Source organism: Capsicum annuum, chromosome 3 (genome assembly GCF_002878395.1).
Source record: "Capsicum annuum cultivar UCD-10X-F1 chromosome 3, UCD10Xv1.1, whole genome shotgun sequence".
Taxonomy (NCBI): domain Eukaryota; kingdom Viridiplantae; phylum Streptophyta; class Magnoliopsida; order Solanales; family Solanaceae; genus Capsicum; species Capsicum annuum.
Window position 1 is genome coordinate 4,779,979 of NC_061113.1, and position 14,453 is coordinate 4,794,431.

The window sequence follows — 14,453 nt, forward strand, 5'->3', positions numbered from 1 at the left end:
CATAACCAACCACCACACTCCACATATGTCGTACTTGACAGCCTCAGGCCAATACTGGCGACACCACCAAGGTGCAATGAGCGGTGGGGTGGTACGATAGCATTGATACAAACCAAGGAGAACCACCCTCCAAAAGCTCTAGCTGGTAAGGCGAAAGAATTTGTTGTATAAACCCCACACCAACTGCCCACTAGACCGATGTCGGACTAACTCAGTACCTTGCAATACGATCATAACACCATGAATATACTAGTCATATCATCCCAAGAACAAAACAAAGAATAGGAATGCGAAAGGTTAACAAACAAATGCAAGCCGGGTCACTTTGAGATGAATCCGCACAGAACATATTAGGTCGTCAACTTGCTTGGAACTGAGACGTAGTTAGGCTCTAACCCTTCATTTGCAACATTGACAAATGCCGAAAACAATAAGGAAAAAACACTCCAACTATGTTGTTAGTACAAAGGGGGTCTTAAATTCAAGGTGATAAAACTTATTACATACATTTGGAACATTGTTTGATCTTTGGATCAAACAGATTTAGAGAAAGGTGGTAAAAAATACACTGATTTGTTTGTTGAAAGATTTTGTTCATATATTACTCATCATCCATTCCACCTCCCTTGTATTGCTTTCCATAGGCAATCCATTGGCGTTAGTAAAAGCTCGCGGTCTCTTCTTTAGAGCACCGATTCCATTTGATGGCAAGCAGTCATCAAGCATGCAATCGCCAAGTCTGGCAGGCAAGTGACAAGCATTCCTGTTCTCAATACTCGAGCCAATCTCAGGTAATGAAGGGACAGTGATGATCCCTTCACAGTCGTTTGCAACCTTCGTTGCTAATGCAGGGAGGTCTTCTCCGTTCATTTCTAGGCCATTCGATTCAAGGGACTGGCTATTAAAAGCTTTACAAGCTTTTTCAAGAATTGATTGCAGATATTTTCCTTGTGCCTCTATACGAAACTGTAGACGGCGTTGTACCTACTTTGGTAAACCACAAAGATCTTAGTTAGAACATGCAAAATGCGACACGAGGATGTGTTTGGTCAAAAATATTTCCCCGAAAAATAAGTAATAATCTACTCTCATATCGTTCACCACTCCTACCCGTTGTACAGAAGTAGACAGAAAGATGGAAAAGAGAATATTGGACAAAACACACATAGTGCAAAGCTGACTGATAAAGATATTCAAGACTACATCTAATGAGAGCATATATTTTCAAGGAAAAAAATGGACTTCGGAAATTCAGATTCATCCAATGTATACGACTTAGTGGTAAATGTGTCCCATTGACAGCAGATCTACAAATGCATTAAACATGAGAACAATTTCTCAATAATTCAAGATTGGATTATCAATCAAAATGGACTTCAGGAATACAGATTCATCGAACAAGTACAAGTTAGTAGTAAATAAGGCTCATTGACAGCATACATACAAATATAATATACTCATGGAAGGCGACGCTATATGTCTAGTACTGCAAAATCAAAAACGGGTACTAATAATAAATAGGAACTACAACTTGGGAAGCTGAGACACTAAGGAGCTGTTTAATCATGGAAATGTTTTCCTTTTTTTCCAAAATATTCAAAACGTTGCTTGGTTATACATTGGACTGATTTTTGAAATTTCAACCTGAAAAATCTTTTCCACTAACAAAATTCCGACTTGTTTATCAAGCTAAATGCATGTTCAAACACAACTGCAATTCCAAATACAGTTTTACAGAACTTCAAATACTTTTTTTTTTGGTCGAAAAGTATCACATGTTTTATGTCCAAACACCTACGAAGTACAGTAACACTATCAGTAGAGTAAGAAGAGGGGTGGAACCAACCTCTAGCTGCTCATGTAGTCTTCGCTGGACTTCCATCTGTACTCGCAAAGCCTCAGTTACTTGTAAGCCTCTGTTAAATAAATTTAAGAGACTTCAAAGTTGATGCAAACCAGAAAGAACAATTTTTTGCCAGAAAAATTGTAAAAGACATAACGTACTCATTTATATCTTGCGCAATAACTCTTGATGAACCTGATGTAGAGGAACCTGTATCTTGACTCTCTGCCGGACATGATACTGCAAACACAAACAATAAAGTGATTGTGGTTTCAACTCTTCCACAGGGCTGAGAAACACATCCATTTCAACCTATTTTTGCTCCGACAGTCGGATACTCCAAAAGTACTGCATTTTGGAGATCCGACACGGGTGTGGCAACAAATTGGAGAGTCCCAGCAACATAGACTAGAAATCATGCACTCTAACTATCGTTAAGTTAAACGCTGCTAGCTATTACTAATTAAAGTATAGAGCTTATTCTAACGGGCAATAAAAACATAATAAAGTGGTAATGCTTAAAGAGTTGGAAGTGGATCACAACGAGGTAATAATAGGAAAATGTGGTGATTATGACCTTGAACAAATAATGATGACGTCGCATTTAAAGGAATATGTTGACGTTACTCAATAGGGTTGACGCTTTATTTTTAGCATTAGATGAAGTAACTCGGCGGCAACTCTAATCTTTTCCTTGAGTTTGAAGTTACACTTATATATACACTATGTTAGATTAATAAACACGAGCAAATTACAAGGAGACACTGAACTAATTAAAGCAATTTGAGGGAAACTGTAGTATTTAATGAGAAGTTCTTCATTACCGTCTTTAGAATTCTCAGTTCCCTCTTTAGCAGATTGCTTCCCCATGCGGTATTTCTGCAAGGAAATGTAAGATGCTGACTTTATCAAATCTAAGTTTTATCCAACTGTCCGAATTGATTATTAGTCACCTTTATTAAAGTATCTTATTTAGTTCTTCTTTGGATAAAATGGAGAGCTTAATGGAACTGAACTTCAGTCCTCGTTTGGTAATATGCAATGCAGAATGTAAAGTCAAAGGACCATCGTACCACATTTGTCAAAGTAGAATCAATAAAATCTAGAATCATTTGATGCCTCTTTCATTGGCATTAAGCTTTGAAACAGTACCAAATGATTAGTTGTTATAAAAACAATAATTTTGAAACTCGCGTGAAACACTAGGTTACGATGTCCATGAAATATAGGCAAGACGTACAAGCAGATTATGATCAGAAAATGCAAGAAGAAAACATACCTGGAGATGTGACTTCAAATGGTATAGGGTCAGACCTTTCACCCCCATTGTTCTCATAATTGTTTTTGGCGTTGCTTCTGCATAATGAAACGACAATCCCATGATTAAAAGTATGCTATTAATATACCTTATTTTAAGTAAGAGTGCACGTAAGTCTGATAACGTTAACCCTATTCAAGTTGAAACGTAAAAACTGTTTGCAATTAGAAAAATATCATGCAATGAGATATTAATGCACCGAACATTTCCTGTATAGATCAATTTACGAGTTCCCTCATTCCAACATCTATCACGAGGTCTTTTATCTGACTCTTAGTAACTTTAGACAGTTAAAAAAAACACAAATTTAAAGATCGGAAAGGCTCTTTCTAAAATGTTTCCCGAGTGAAGTTTCCTCGACGGAGCAGGTCAGAAGGACTGTATTTCTAATTTAACATACACTTCTGGCATATACTGATTAACCAACAAGACCATTGCAGAGAAAAGGTGAAGTTCAACAAGCGATAGCTGAAACTCAGAGTTCACTGTACCAAAAACTAAAAACAAGAAAGACATACTAAATAATACTATAAGAAAAATATAGAAAAAAGTTGAGTATGAGAAATACTAATATGTATTGCAGCGAATCCTTCTTTCTTTTATTCTTTCCAGTCTTGGAAGTAAATTAGGCATATAAAATATCAACAAAACTGAGATGATCTAGTAAAGACAAATGAGAAAATTTAGATCGACGTAACAAGAGGCTAGGAAAAGATTGGAAAATGTAGTGATAGGGGAAGTGGATGCTGTATTACTGAGTTTTCGCCTCCATGGTTCAGAGAGATTCTGTATCCTCTTGGAATAGTAGCTGGTGCAAGTTTATCTCCTCGAAATATTATTAACCACCGTATGTTTCATCACCGTTTACTTTCATGATAATACGGTTACATGTTATATAACTGACATCCTGTAGACGTAGACTGTGCAGAAAAACAACATTATAAACGAAATACAAGAACTATACACCAATGTAGTTGGCGTCGTCTAAAAGAATGCTGATTATCCATATTGTTCCATTTAAATAAGTGTGCAATCAGCAGTATGAATAAATAAGAAACGAAAATGACACTTTTTCTTTAATAATACACCGACAGTTCAATAGAACAAGCCTTTGCCACAGCCATTGAAAAATAAGCACAGACCATCCATCATATTGACATTTTTCCCAAAACAGGAACTTAATGCCTCGGGTTGCTCTTTTTAGTTTTTATCGTATCAACCTTTTTGCACCAAAAAACAAGTAGAGGCCATTCCTTAATTGCCTAGTCTCCCCCTTTCCTAAGTGAGAGGGTCAAAAGCTACATACATACATCTTTATCAACATGACACACAATAATCATGATACTCTATAATAATTACTTAAATCACATTTTTTAAGAACATTAAAGCTTTGTGACAGGAAAAAGAATCCAACTTAATAAAATAAAAGTTCCTTAAAAATAATAAGAAAACTACGACACTTCCTTGCTTTTTAAGAGCCAAAGCAATAAGGCGAAAAATACCCAAAAGAAAAAGAGAGACAGAGAGAGAAGGGGAGGTTGAATGGAAAAGCAGCAAACCAAATAGCCATGAGAAGTTCAAAACTTTATAAAGAACCAAACTTTACACATAATACACAAAAACTATGACCTAAAAAGAAGGAAGGAACAACTACTAATGCATAACGTACAGCGTACAAATTCTCACATTTCCCCTTATAAAAAACTCAACAAGAAAGTTCTAAGCTATATAAAGAAACAAAAACCATAATATCAGAAATTATGACCATGTAAAGTTACAACTATTACAGAATCATGTACAGCACATAAATGCATAAAGTACTCAAATAAATTCAAAAGAGATACAGTACTTGAAAATGAAATATATTATATTTCTGAAGATATCGAAATCCCAACTTTATCAAAAATTCTTTTATAATAATGTTAAAGGTCCAAATTTACCATCTACTACATGGAATATCTTAATTTTACCCTCCCTTATATTTTAAGGTCATTTTTACACTGTTGGAGAAATTCCAAAATCTTGCAAAGGGGTATGAATGGTCTAAAAGGTAAAGAGGAAGCTAAAGTTAAGTCCTTTCACAGTTAAAGAGTACTCCATCTATCCCAATTTTTATTTTTTTCTAACCGTGGTACCTGAGCCAACTTTTGCCTACTCGATTAATACCACGGAATACCTGCCAACTCCCACCAACAACAGGTACTAGGCAACTCTGCCCACCATAACCATGACAGATGGAAAGAAATCACTTAGTGTTTTTCTCTCTTGATGAGGGCACACCTCAACTAATTCCATTGAATACCTGCCTGCCACCTCCCACTAACAACAGGTACTAGGCAACTTTGTCCACCATAACCATAACAGATGGGAAGAAATCACCTAGTTTTTCATCTCAATGAGGGCACACCTCAACTAATTCCACTGAATACCTACCACCTACCACCAACATCGCTACCAGGTTTACCTTCCACCATGGCTACAACACACAGAAAGAAATCACCTAGTATTTTAATCTCTGCTAAAATTTAGAATTTGAACCTGACCTCATGATTCCCAACTCACTTCATTGACCACTAGGTACTAGTAACACCTTGACACTTTTCACTTTACAGAGATGCTATCATATCAACACAAGGTAGAGTTACAACTTATAGTACTCTATTATGTCAATCTAATCCAATTTAACTTCAACGATTAGTCAAATTAACTCTCGAAAAATGCAGCTAAAAGAGAGGGCAAAATGGAGTACTTACTATCAGGACCACCAAGTTGAGTAACAGCATCAACAAAACGTTCATGAAGTTCAGTAGTCCATCTAAGACGTGGCTTAGGATCAGTTGATAAAACTACACAAGAATCACCTGGCAAATTTGTACCATCAACTGAAAGACAACCTTGTAGATTGAAAAAATCACCACTTTCCTCTATACCTAAACTCCTTATAGGCAATGTTGAGTACATTTTTTTACAAATTTCTTGATGACCCACAATCTTGAAAATTCCTAAAAATGCAGAAAACACCTTAAAGGTTGAATCTTTAAGCTTTTCCTTGATGACCCAAAATCTTGAGAAGTCCTAAAAATGAAGAACACTACTTAAACATAATCTTGAAAAGTTCTAAAAATGAAGAAAACTACTTAAAGGTTGAATCTCTAAGCTTTTTCTTGATGACCCAAAATCTTGAAAAGTCCTAAAAAGGAAGAAAATTACTTAAACTTAATCTTGAAAGGTCCTAAAAATGCAGAAAACATCTTAAAGATTGAGTCTTGCCTTTTCTCTATAACCCAAAATCTTGAAAAGTCCTAAAAATGAAGAAAACTACTTAATTAAAGATAATCTTGAAAGGTCCTAAAAATGAAGAAAACTACTTAAAGGTTAAATCTTGAAGTTTTTTTCTTGATGACCCAAAATCTTGAAAAGTCTTAAAAATGAAGAAATAACATGAAGGTTGAATCTTTAGTTATTTTTATGATGACCCAGATTCTTGAAAAGTCTTAAAAATGAAGAAAAGTGCTTGAAGGTTGAACCTTGATGAGCTAAAACTGAACTATGTGGTGTGACTGGGGAGAGGGGGGTGGGGTGGGCGGGGGAATGGGGTTTGCTTGAAATGAGGATTTTTGATATGGTGGGGAAATGTGAAGAGTTTTGGGTACCCCCAGAAGAAGAACAATGAGGGGAGGGGAGTTAAAATGGAGGAGAGGGGCGGGGGGAGATGGTTGGTGTGGTGGGGGGTGGTGGGAGTTGGGGAGAGGACAGGACAGAGTTGTCTTGTTATGTACTGTCCTTCTGTTGTCTCTTTTTGCTGTCTCTGTCTATGTGTTCCTCTCACTTTTTCTCTCTGCAGTCTGTATGTTATGTCACACTTTTAATGGGTTAAAAGAAAATAAATATAGATGTTGATTTCTTAACTTCTGAAGACAGAGAGACTACAAAAAAAAAAAAAAAAAAAAATTGAATATATTTTTTACGTTCAAATAAATTTTTGAACAAATGAGAAATCTTGTTGCAAGCCTAATTCTTGAAAATGAGCCATGCAATTTTGCGAATTACTCCAATCAAATGTTGCCCCCTAATTAAAAGATACAAGTAGATTTTAAATATAAACTTTGTTAGCATACAAGTAACTCTTTAATTATACAAAAATTGAATAAAAAACATTTCAATCTTGCAACGCATGTGCTTGACAAATCGCTCCTACGTGGATTAGTACTCCAACTAAATGCTGCCACCTAATTAAAATGATACATATAGATTTTAGATACATATTTAAAAAAAAAAAAAACTTAATATACCACCATCACAAATATATGTACTTTTTAGATGTTTTGTACTCAAATAAAAATTTCAATTAAAAAAGTTCGATTACATTTTTTACGTTCAAATAAAAATTTTGAACGAATGAGAAAAATCTTGTTGCAAGCCTAATTTTTAAAAATAACTCATGCAATTTACGAATTTAAATTTAACTAGGTCTTTACATGCATACAAGACATAAACCCAAGAAAACCATGTAGTATATGTCTAGCATTTTTTTTTTTTGTTTGTTTGTTAATGTTACTCCTTTTAGTAATACATGAAGATAATAGTGTTATTGTATTGTCTATTAAAAAATTATGAGTTTTCCCTTGCCTCTCTTTCTATTCTTCTTTTTCTTTTTCTTTTTCTTGGATGAATAATCCATAATTCCACATGTCAATAAATAAAATGATATAAACAGATATATCCGTTTAGAGGAAATTTGACTATTAAGTCTTTTCAAGTTTTTAACCAACAAAATGGTCTAATGAGAAAATTTGATTATTAATCTTCTTCAAGTTTTCAATTAGCAAAATGACATACTTTTATTTTCTCATCTGTCGGATTGATAATCGATCTATCCATATATAGATTGAAATATCGAATCGATAATCTATCTATCGGATTGATAGTCGATCTATCCATATATAGATCGGATACATAATCGATTTGTCAGATCGACAATTGATCTGTCTATATATCTATCGGATAAATAATAAATCTATTTAAAAAATGGGTCATTTTTTAAAAAAAAATTGTAGTCTATTTACTTAAAAAGAAGACGTGAAAAGGTCCTTTAACAAGATATTCCACCTGTTTATATATTTCACATAAAATTTTATAGTAACAAACTATTCAACATTTTCTAAAATTCGAAAAAGTTACTTTTATGTGAAAAGTTTCATAATCAACAAAAATGGGAAGATTCATAACCATAAATTCACAATAATGTTATAATTAGGAGGCAATAAAATATTGTATGTCAAAGCGCATACTTTATTTCAGCTTACGTTGGATCTAAAATAAACAAAACAAACATGGAACTGTTATTAATTAATAAAAAGTGCATGACAAGAATTAAGTCAATATATATATATATATATATATATATATATAATAAATCATCATAGATTATCACGGTGTAGTAAGTATTCCTTGATGCTTAAATAAAGATTTCGAATTTGAGCTTTAGAGATGAAGTCACATTTGGTCCGAAGGTTATACCTCCAAATTGAAACTTTCCTACACAAATTTAAATTAATCAGGCGGTAAAACAAATACCAAATTTCAGGTTGAAAATCCAAAAAAAAAAAAAATGGATTTGTTTTTAATCCTTAATCAATTAAACATGCAAACAACTTGCATAAACTTTTACAAAAAAAAAATATGACAATCTTAAACAATAGAACAGTGTTTTTTTTTTTTTTTAATAAATTTCAAATCATTTGAACTCCATGATTGCAGAGTTGTCAACTCAAACTAACTGAGTAATTAACTCTAATATAATAAGTATTATGATCTAAATTGAAGTGCCTAGTGGAATTAATTAAATCTTAATTACACCCTAACCACTAATTAATTAGTGAGACAATCTTCTTTTAATAATGACTTGGATTAGTGGCTAATAATTAATATCATCATTTTCTTTCTTTCAAAAATACTACTTCCTTCATCTCATTTTAATTGTCATATATTTTTTTTTAGCACATCCTTTAAAAAGTTACAAATGAAAAACTATTTTACGAGTCTATCCTTGATATTTTTCAATATAATTAATACTTTATTTTAAATAATTTTAAGGGCAAAATTATTGACAACTAATTAATTACGAAATAAATATTTTAGTAATGTTAGTGTTGTCTCTATCTTGTTTTGTAAGTAAGGTGCTAAGGTAGTATAATAAACTTAGTTTAATAATTTAATTAGGTTAATAATAATCACACCCCAATTGATTAAAGTATGCCTTGTCCATACTTTATTCTTTTGAGCACAAAATGTGACATCAAGAACAGACATTTTTGTAATGTCATCTTTATAAAACAATTTTTGAATTTATTTCAAAAATGGAAATATATTGTCAACCAAGTTGTTGCAAGTGTCATGAGGCCATGACTCAAAACATCAATTTTGAGTAAAAGTAGTGTCATTTCATACAAACTTTATGATGTTGTTTGATTTGCAAACAAGTAATACCAAAATTATAATATTGAAATGAAATTTGGATAAACTTTGATTTTTAATTTTAACTTTAATTTTCTTAAAGAGCTTTAGAAGAAAAGTTTTAAATACAAAACATAACAATTTCGCATTTATTATCACTTTATCTTCAAAAACTATATTACTCTCCTTCACCTCTAAATAGTTATATATTTCGCTTTTTAATGAAAGTTTGACTAATTCTCAAAGTTAAATAAGATTACATTAATTCAATATTTTAAAATTAGAATTTGAATATTTAAAAAACTATATGAAAAGTACTATAAGTTGTAATTTTTCTTATATCAATATGATGAAAAATACATCTTAAAATATCGATCAAAGTTTATATCGTTTGACTGTAAAAATAATTATGACATGTAAAAAGGAACGGAGGGAGCAGTAGTCAAGTTTAACTAAATTTTAACTAGATGAATGCGTGTGGTTTTGGATTTTATCTGAGATAGTGATATAAACTGCGCACACTTTACTTTTTTTCAAACCCCACTTTATAGAAATAAACTAAATATATTATTACAGAATATATTGTTATTGTGTGTAGTTTTGAATGAAAGGGACTTTGGGACAATGGAATAGACAAGAGTGATAGGAGTTATATAGAATTACATTAGAGTGGACTTCATCATAGAGACAAGTTGTTTTTTTTTTGGCTAAAATTGAAAGCAACTCAATGTGATTGAACATGACAAAAAATTTGCCCAAATACTTGTGGTGGAATTTAAACTTTTGGTTATCGTGGTGTCTGATTTAATTTGAGTATAATTTAATTATTTTTACAAGATATTGAGTAATTATTTCCATCAATTTTGGGACAGATAAGGGAAAATTGCAGTGTTAACCTATTTTATTTTAATCATTACGCCACATTCTTAGCTTCTTCGTTAGTATTCCCCGCGAGGCTTTGGCTCGGTGTTTAGAGAGCGAACAACATGTGGATACAACAAATTTGTACGATTTTCTACAGATAAAAGTCTAGTATTTAAGTGAAGAAAAATATATAGAAAAATACTCATAATAATTTGATGTAACATCTCTATTTGACTTAATTTTGTGGTGGGAATTTATAACTCATTCATTTTTTTTAATTTTATTTTTTTGCCTTCCAATATTTTTTTATCATTGTTTTTTACGTTCATATATATAATATATATGGAGTAGTGTATATATTTGGGACCACTATGTGATAAACTTTACAGACCTCAAATCATTTATCAACTTTATGAATTAAATGAACTGGGGATTTTGTTCCCTTTGTATTTGTTCACATCATCATTCTAATGTTACTTTATTTATATCACCAATTATAGAGTGTGGTCCTTGTAAATAAGAATCTTCCTGTTTAAAAGTAATCAAGATAGGGAAAATAGTACTCACTCCATTCTATAATAAATGAATTGTTGAATTTTAGCACACATATTAAGAAAAAAATATCAAAGATATAAATTTAACACGACTTTTCATTTTTATCCAAAAAAAAAAAAAAAAAAACTGACCCTGTAATAACTTTTCAAAAGTTATTAGTTGTCAAATCATAAGGGCAAATTTAAAAAAAAAAATTAAAAAATTCAATCATTCACTAATTTTGAAACACCAATGAATACCCCAACAATTCACTTATTTCGAAATAGAAAGAGTATATAACAGTACACATGTTTATTTTTACTTTTTGACTAAATTTTAAAGTTAAATTAAACTAGATTAATTTAATATTTAGATATTTGAAAATTATACAAAAATGTTATCAGTTACAATACTTCTCATACTAATATGATAAAAAAATACATCTTAAAATTGGTCAAAATTCATGCAATTGACTCTCAAAAAATGAAATGTGACAAGTAAACGTGAAAGGAAAGATTATTTGTAACAAATATAATATTTGATTAAAAAATACTGTGTTGTTACCTTCTAAGAGACATAATTTGTGATTATTATCCTCACGAAAGGTAGTTCGAGGACTTGGAATTTGATCTTGAACTTGAAGAAATTGGATGATTGAAATACTTGATCTTAATTTGATTTATGGTACGTTACGAAGATATTAAATTAATATCAGTGACAGATTAAAAATTTTGTGCGAAGGAATTCAATCAAATAAAAATGGCAAGGGTGTGGCCTAATGGACATTAAAGTAGGTGAGAACCATGAGATTTTAAATTCAAATTCTAGGGAAGACAAAAGAACACTGGGTGATTTCTTCACATGCGTCTAGCTTTTTACAGTTTTTTAATTATTTTACGTTGGTAATTACTATGATTTATAGTTATATTTTACGTAATTCTCAAATATATTTTTCAATGATCATTTGTCCGGGTTTTCTAGAAAACCAAAATATTTCACATAAGGCTGGCGGCATACCAGGTTTCAAAAAATGAGGGGCCGCATACCAGGTTTCAAACTAGAAAAACTTATTCATAGACTTGTATAAAAAGGTGACAAATTATATCCTCCAGACATAACCAAATTCAGCTAATTAATTGAGATTTTTTCAATACGTGCACAATGGAAATGGAGCTAACTAATATTCTTGTTGGTGCTCTATTTCTTGTTTTGCCATTACTTGTCAGTAAATGGTATAAAGAGTATAATGATAGTAGTAAGAGAAAATTGCCTCCAGGCCCTTGGAAGTTCCCATTCATAGGAAGCTTACACCATCTTGTAGACAGGCAATCATCTGAGTTTCTACCTCATCGTACTCTTGCTAAATTAGCCTCAAAACATGGACCACTAATGCACATGAAACTCGGTGAACGTTCAGCCATTGTTGTGTCGTCGCCTCAAATGGTTAGAGAAGTGATGAGAAAACATGATCTCAACTTCTCTAATCGACCGGTCCTTTTAATTGGAACGGAAATGTTCTATGGCCAAGCTGACATGGGATTTTGTAACTATGGTGATTTCTGGAGTCAAATGCGCAAAATTTGTAATCAGGAACTCCTTAGTCATAAAAGTATCCAGTCATTTTATCCGAAGATGCTTAATGAGACAACCAATCTTGTTAGCTCAATTAAAAATTATGCTTCTGGTGGCAGTCCAATCAACATGACCGAAGTGTTGTCTTTGTACACGAATACAATCATTTGCAAAGCAACTGTAGGCAGGGCTTGTAAAAATCAGGACTCTTTGGTTGACATCATGAGAGCAGTGGCTGGTTCAGCTGGAGTGTTTGATCTCGGGGATCTTTTCCCCTCGGCGAAGATGATTCATTTCATCAGTGGATTAAAATACAAACTGCGTAAAATGCATGACGAGGTTGATGTCCTTTTAGAAGAAATTATCAATGAACATGAATTGCAGAATAGTGATCAGACCACAGAAGAAGATATAGTTGATGTTCTCCTAAGGCTTCAAAAGAGCCAAGATTTTTCTATTCCTATCACATGGGATAATATCAAGGCTATAATCAGTGTAAGTATCAGCTCTTCTTTCCCTGTTTTTGCTTAAAGCCTTGAGAATTTTCACAAGAAACTAGAACCAAAAGGAAAAAATAACGTAAAAGAGATCAAGAAGTTGAGCCATATAATATTCGTGTGGAAATGTTTCTGTTACTAATTAGTTTTGTTGGGTATGCAGGACTTGTTTGCAGGAGGATCGACGACTTCAGCATCAACAATGGAATGGGCTTTCTCAGAACTAATGTTAAATCCGAAAATAATGAAGAAAGCACAGGATGAAGTTAGAGAAGTACTCAAAGGAAAGGAGAACGGAATCGACCAAACTGATATTCAGAAACTTAAATACCTAAAAATGGTAGTCAAGGAGACTATGAGGTTTCACCCCTTAACTCCCTTATTAGCTCCAAGAGAATCCAGGGAAGAGTGTGAGATTAATGGCTATATTATACCCAAAGGCACAATGGCCATTGTCAATTTTTGGGCAATTTCAAGGGATCCAAACTATTGGAAAAATCCTGAAATATTTGATCCGGAGAGATTTAACGAGAGTCATGTTGATTTTACTGGAGCTCATTTTGAGTTTACTGCGTTCGGCACCGGAAGGAGAATGTGTCCAGGATCATCATTTGCAATGGCTACTGTTGAGCTTACTATCGCACTGTTACTATACCATTTTGATTGGAAGCTTCCGAATGGACATCAACTTGACATGACTGAGAAATTTAGCAGTACTCTTGAAAGGAAAAACAATTTGTTCTTGATTCCATTACCCCATGAGATCGAGTCCTAAATAATCTGATTTTCTTTTAATTAATATTTTGTTTTACTTGTGACAATGATAAAGTTGTACTATCTAAATTCCCTTGTTTTTTCCTAATACATATCTAATAGAAGAGTCCTAGTTTCTCTTCTTTTGTGCTACATACATGTAATAGATGATATTCAAGTGTTATATCTTCCTAATATATACAAAGGACACTTTAATCTCTTTAGTTTTCTTTATTTCAAAGTTTGATTCACTATTCATGCTTCTAAAAATTTGCCATGAACTTATAACTAGAAGATTGAAAAAAAATGTTGAGAAATATCAAAACAATACATAGTATAAAACAACAGCACGCAGTGGAATTATACCTAATGCATAACCAAAAAAGGAGTCTTTAAGGACATAACCATCTAAGCAGCCTATATGTCTAGTCAATTTTTTGTGCAAAACATCAACTAAAGCTAAAGCATAGAAATCAACAAGACACAAGAAAGGCGACACAAAATATAACCAAGATAAGCAAGTCCTTCAGCTGAGACGCTAGACTATACTGTTAGCATGATGTAAATATTGTATATTAATGTAATCATTTATTGTTGTATATTAGTATAATTACAT

General features: G+C 32.5%; 2 protein-coding genes across 2 annotated transcripts; one reads left to right on the top strand and one right to left on the bottom strand.

Annotated features, from left to right (window-relative positions):
- Positions 1–384: 384 nt before the first annotated feature.
- Positions 385–7,012, bottom strand: LOC107864507 (protein PHR1-LIKE 3). Its single transcript, XM_016710896.2, has 6 exons — positions 5,915–7,012; positions 3,123–3,199; positions 2,668–2,722; positions 2,005–2,083; positions 1,847–1,916; positions 385–984 (listed from the first exon to the last, which is right to left on the bottom strand). Exons 1-6 carry the CDS (start codon positions 6,120–6,122, stop codon positions 595–597), a joined length of 879 nt encoding a protein of 292 aa, XP_016566382.1. The 5' UTR covers positions 6,123–7,012; the 3' UTR covers positions 385–594.
- Positions 7,013–12,134: 5,122 nt separating this feature from the next.
- LOC107866576 (premnaspirodiene oxygenase-like) lies at positions 12,135–14,064 on the top strand. Its single transcript, XM_016712605.2, has 2 exons — positions 12,135–13,082; positions 13,248–14,064. Exons 1-2 carry the CDS (start codon positions 12,177–12,179, stop codon positions 13,857–13,859), a joined length of 1,518 nt encoding a protein of 505 aa, XP_016568091.2. The 5' UTR covers positions 12,135–12,176; the 3' UTR covers positions 13,860–14,064.
- Positions 14,065–14,453: the final 389 nt, after the last annotated feature.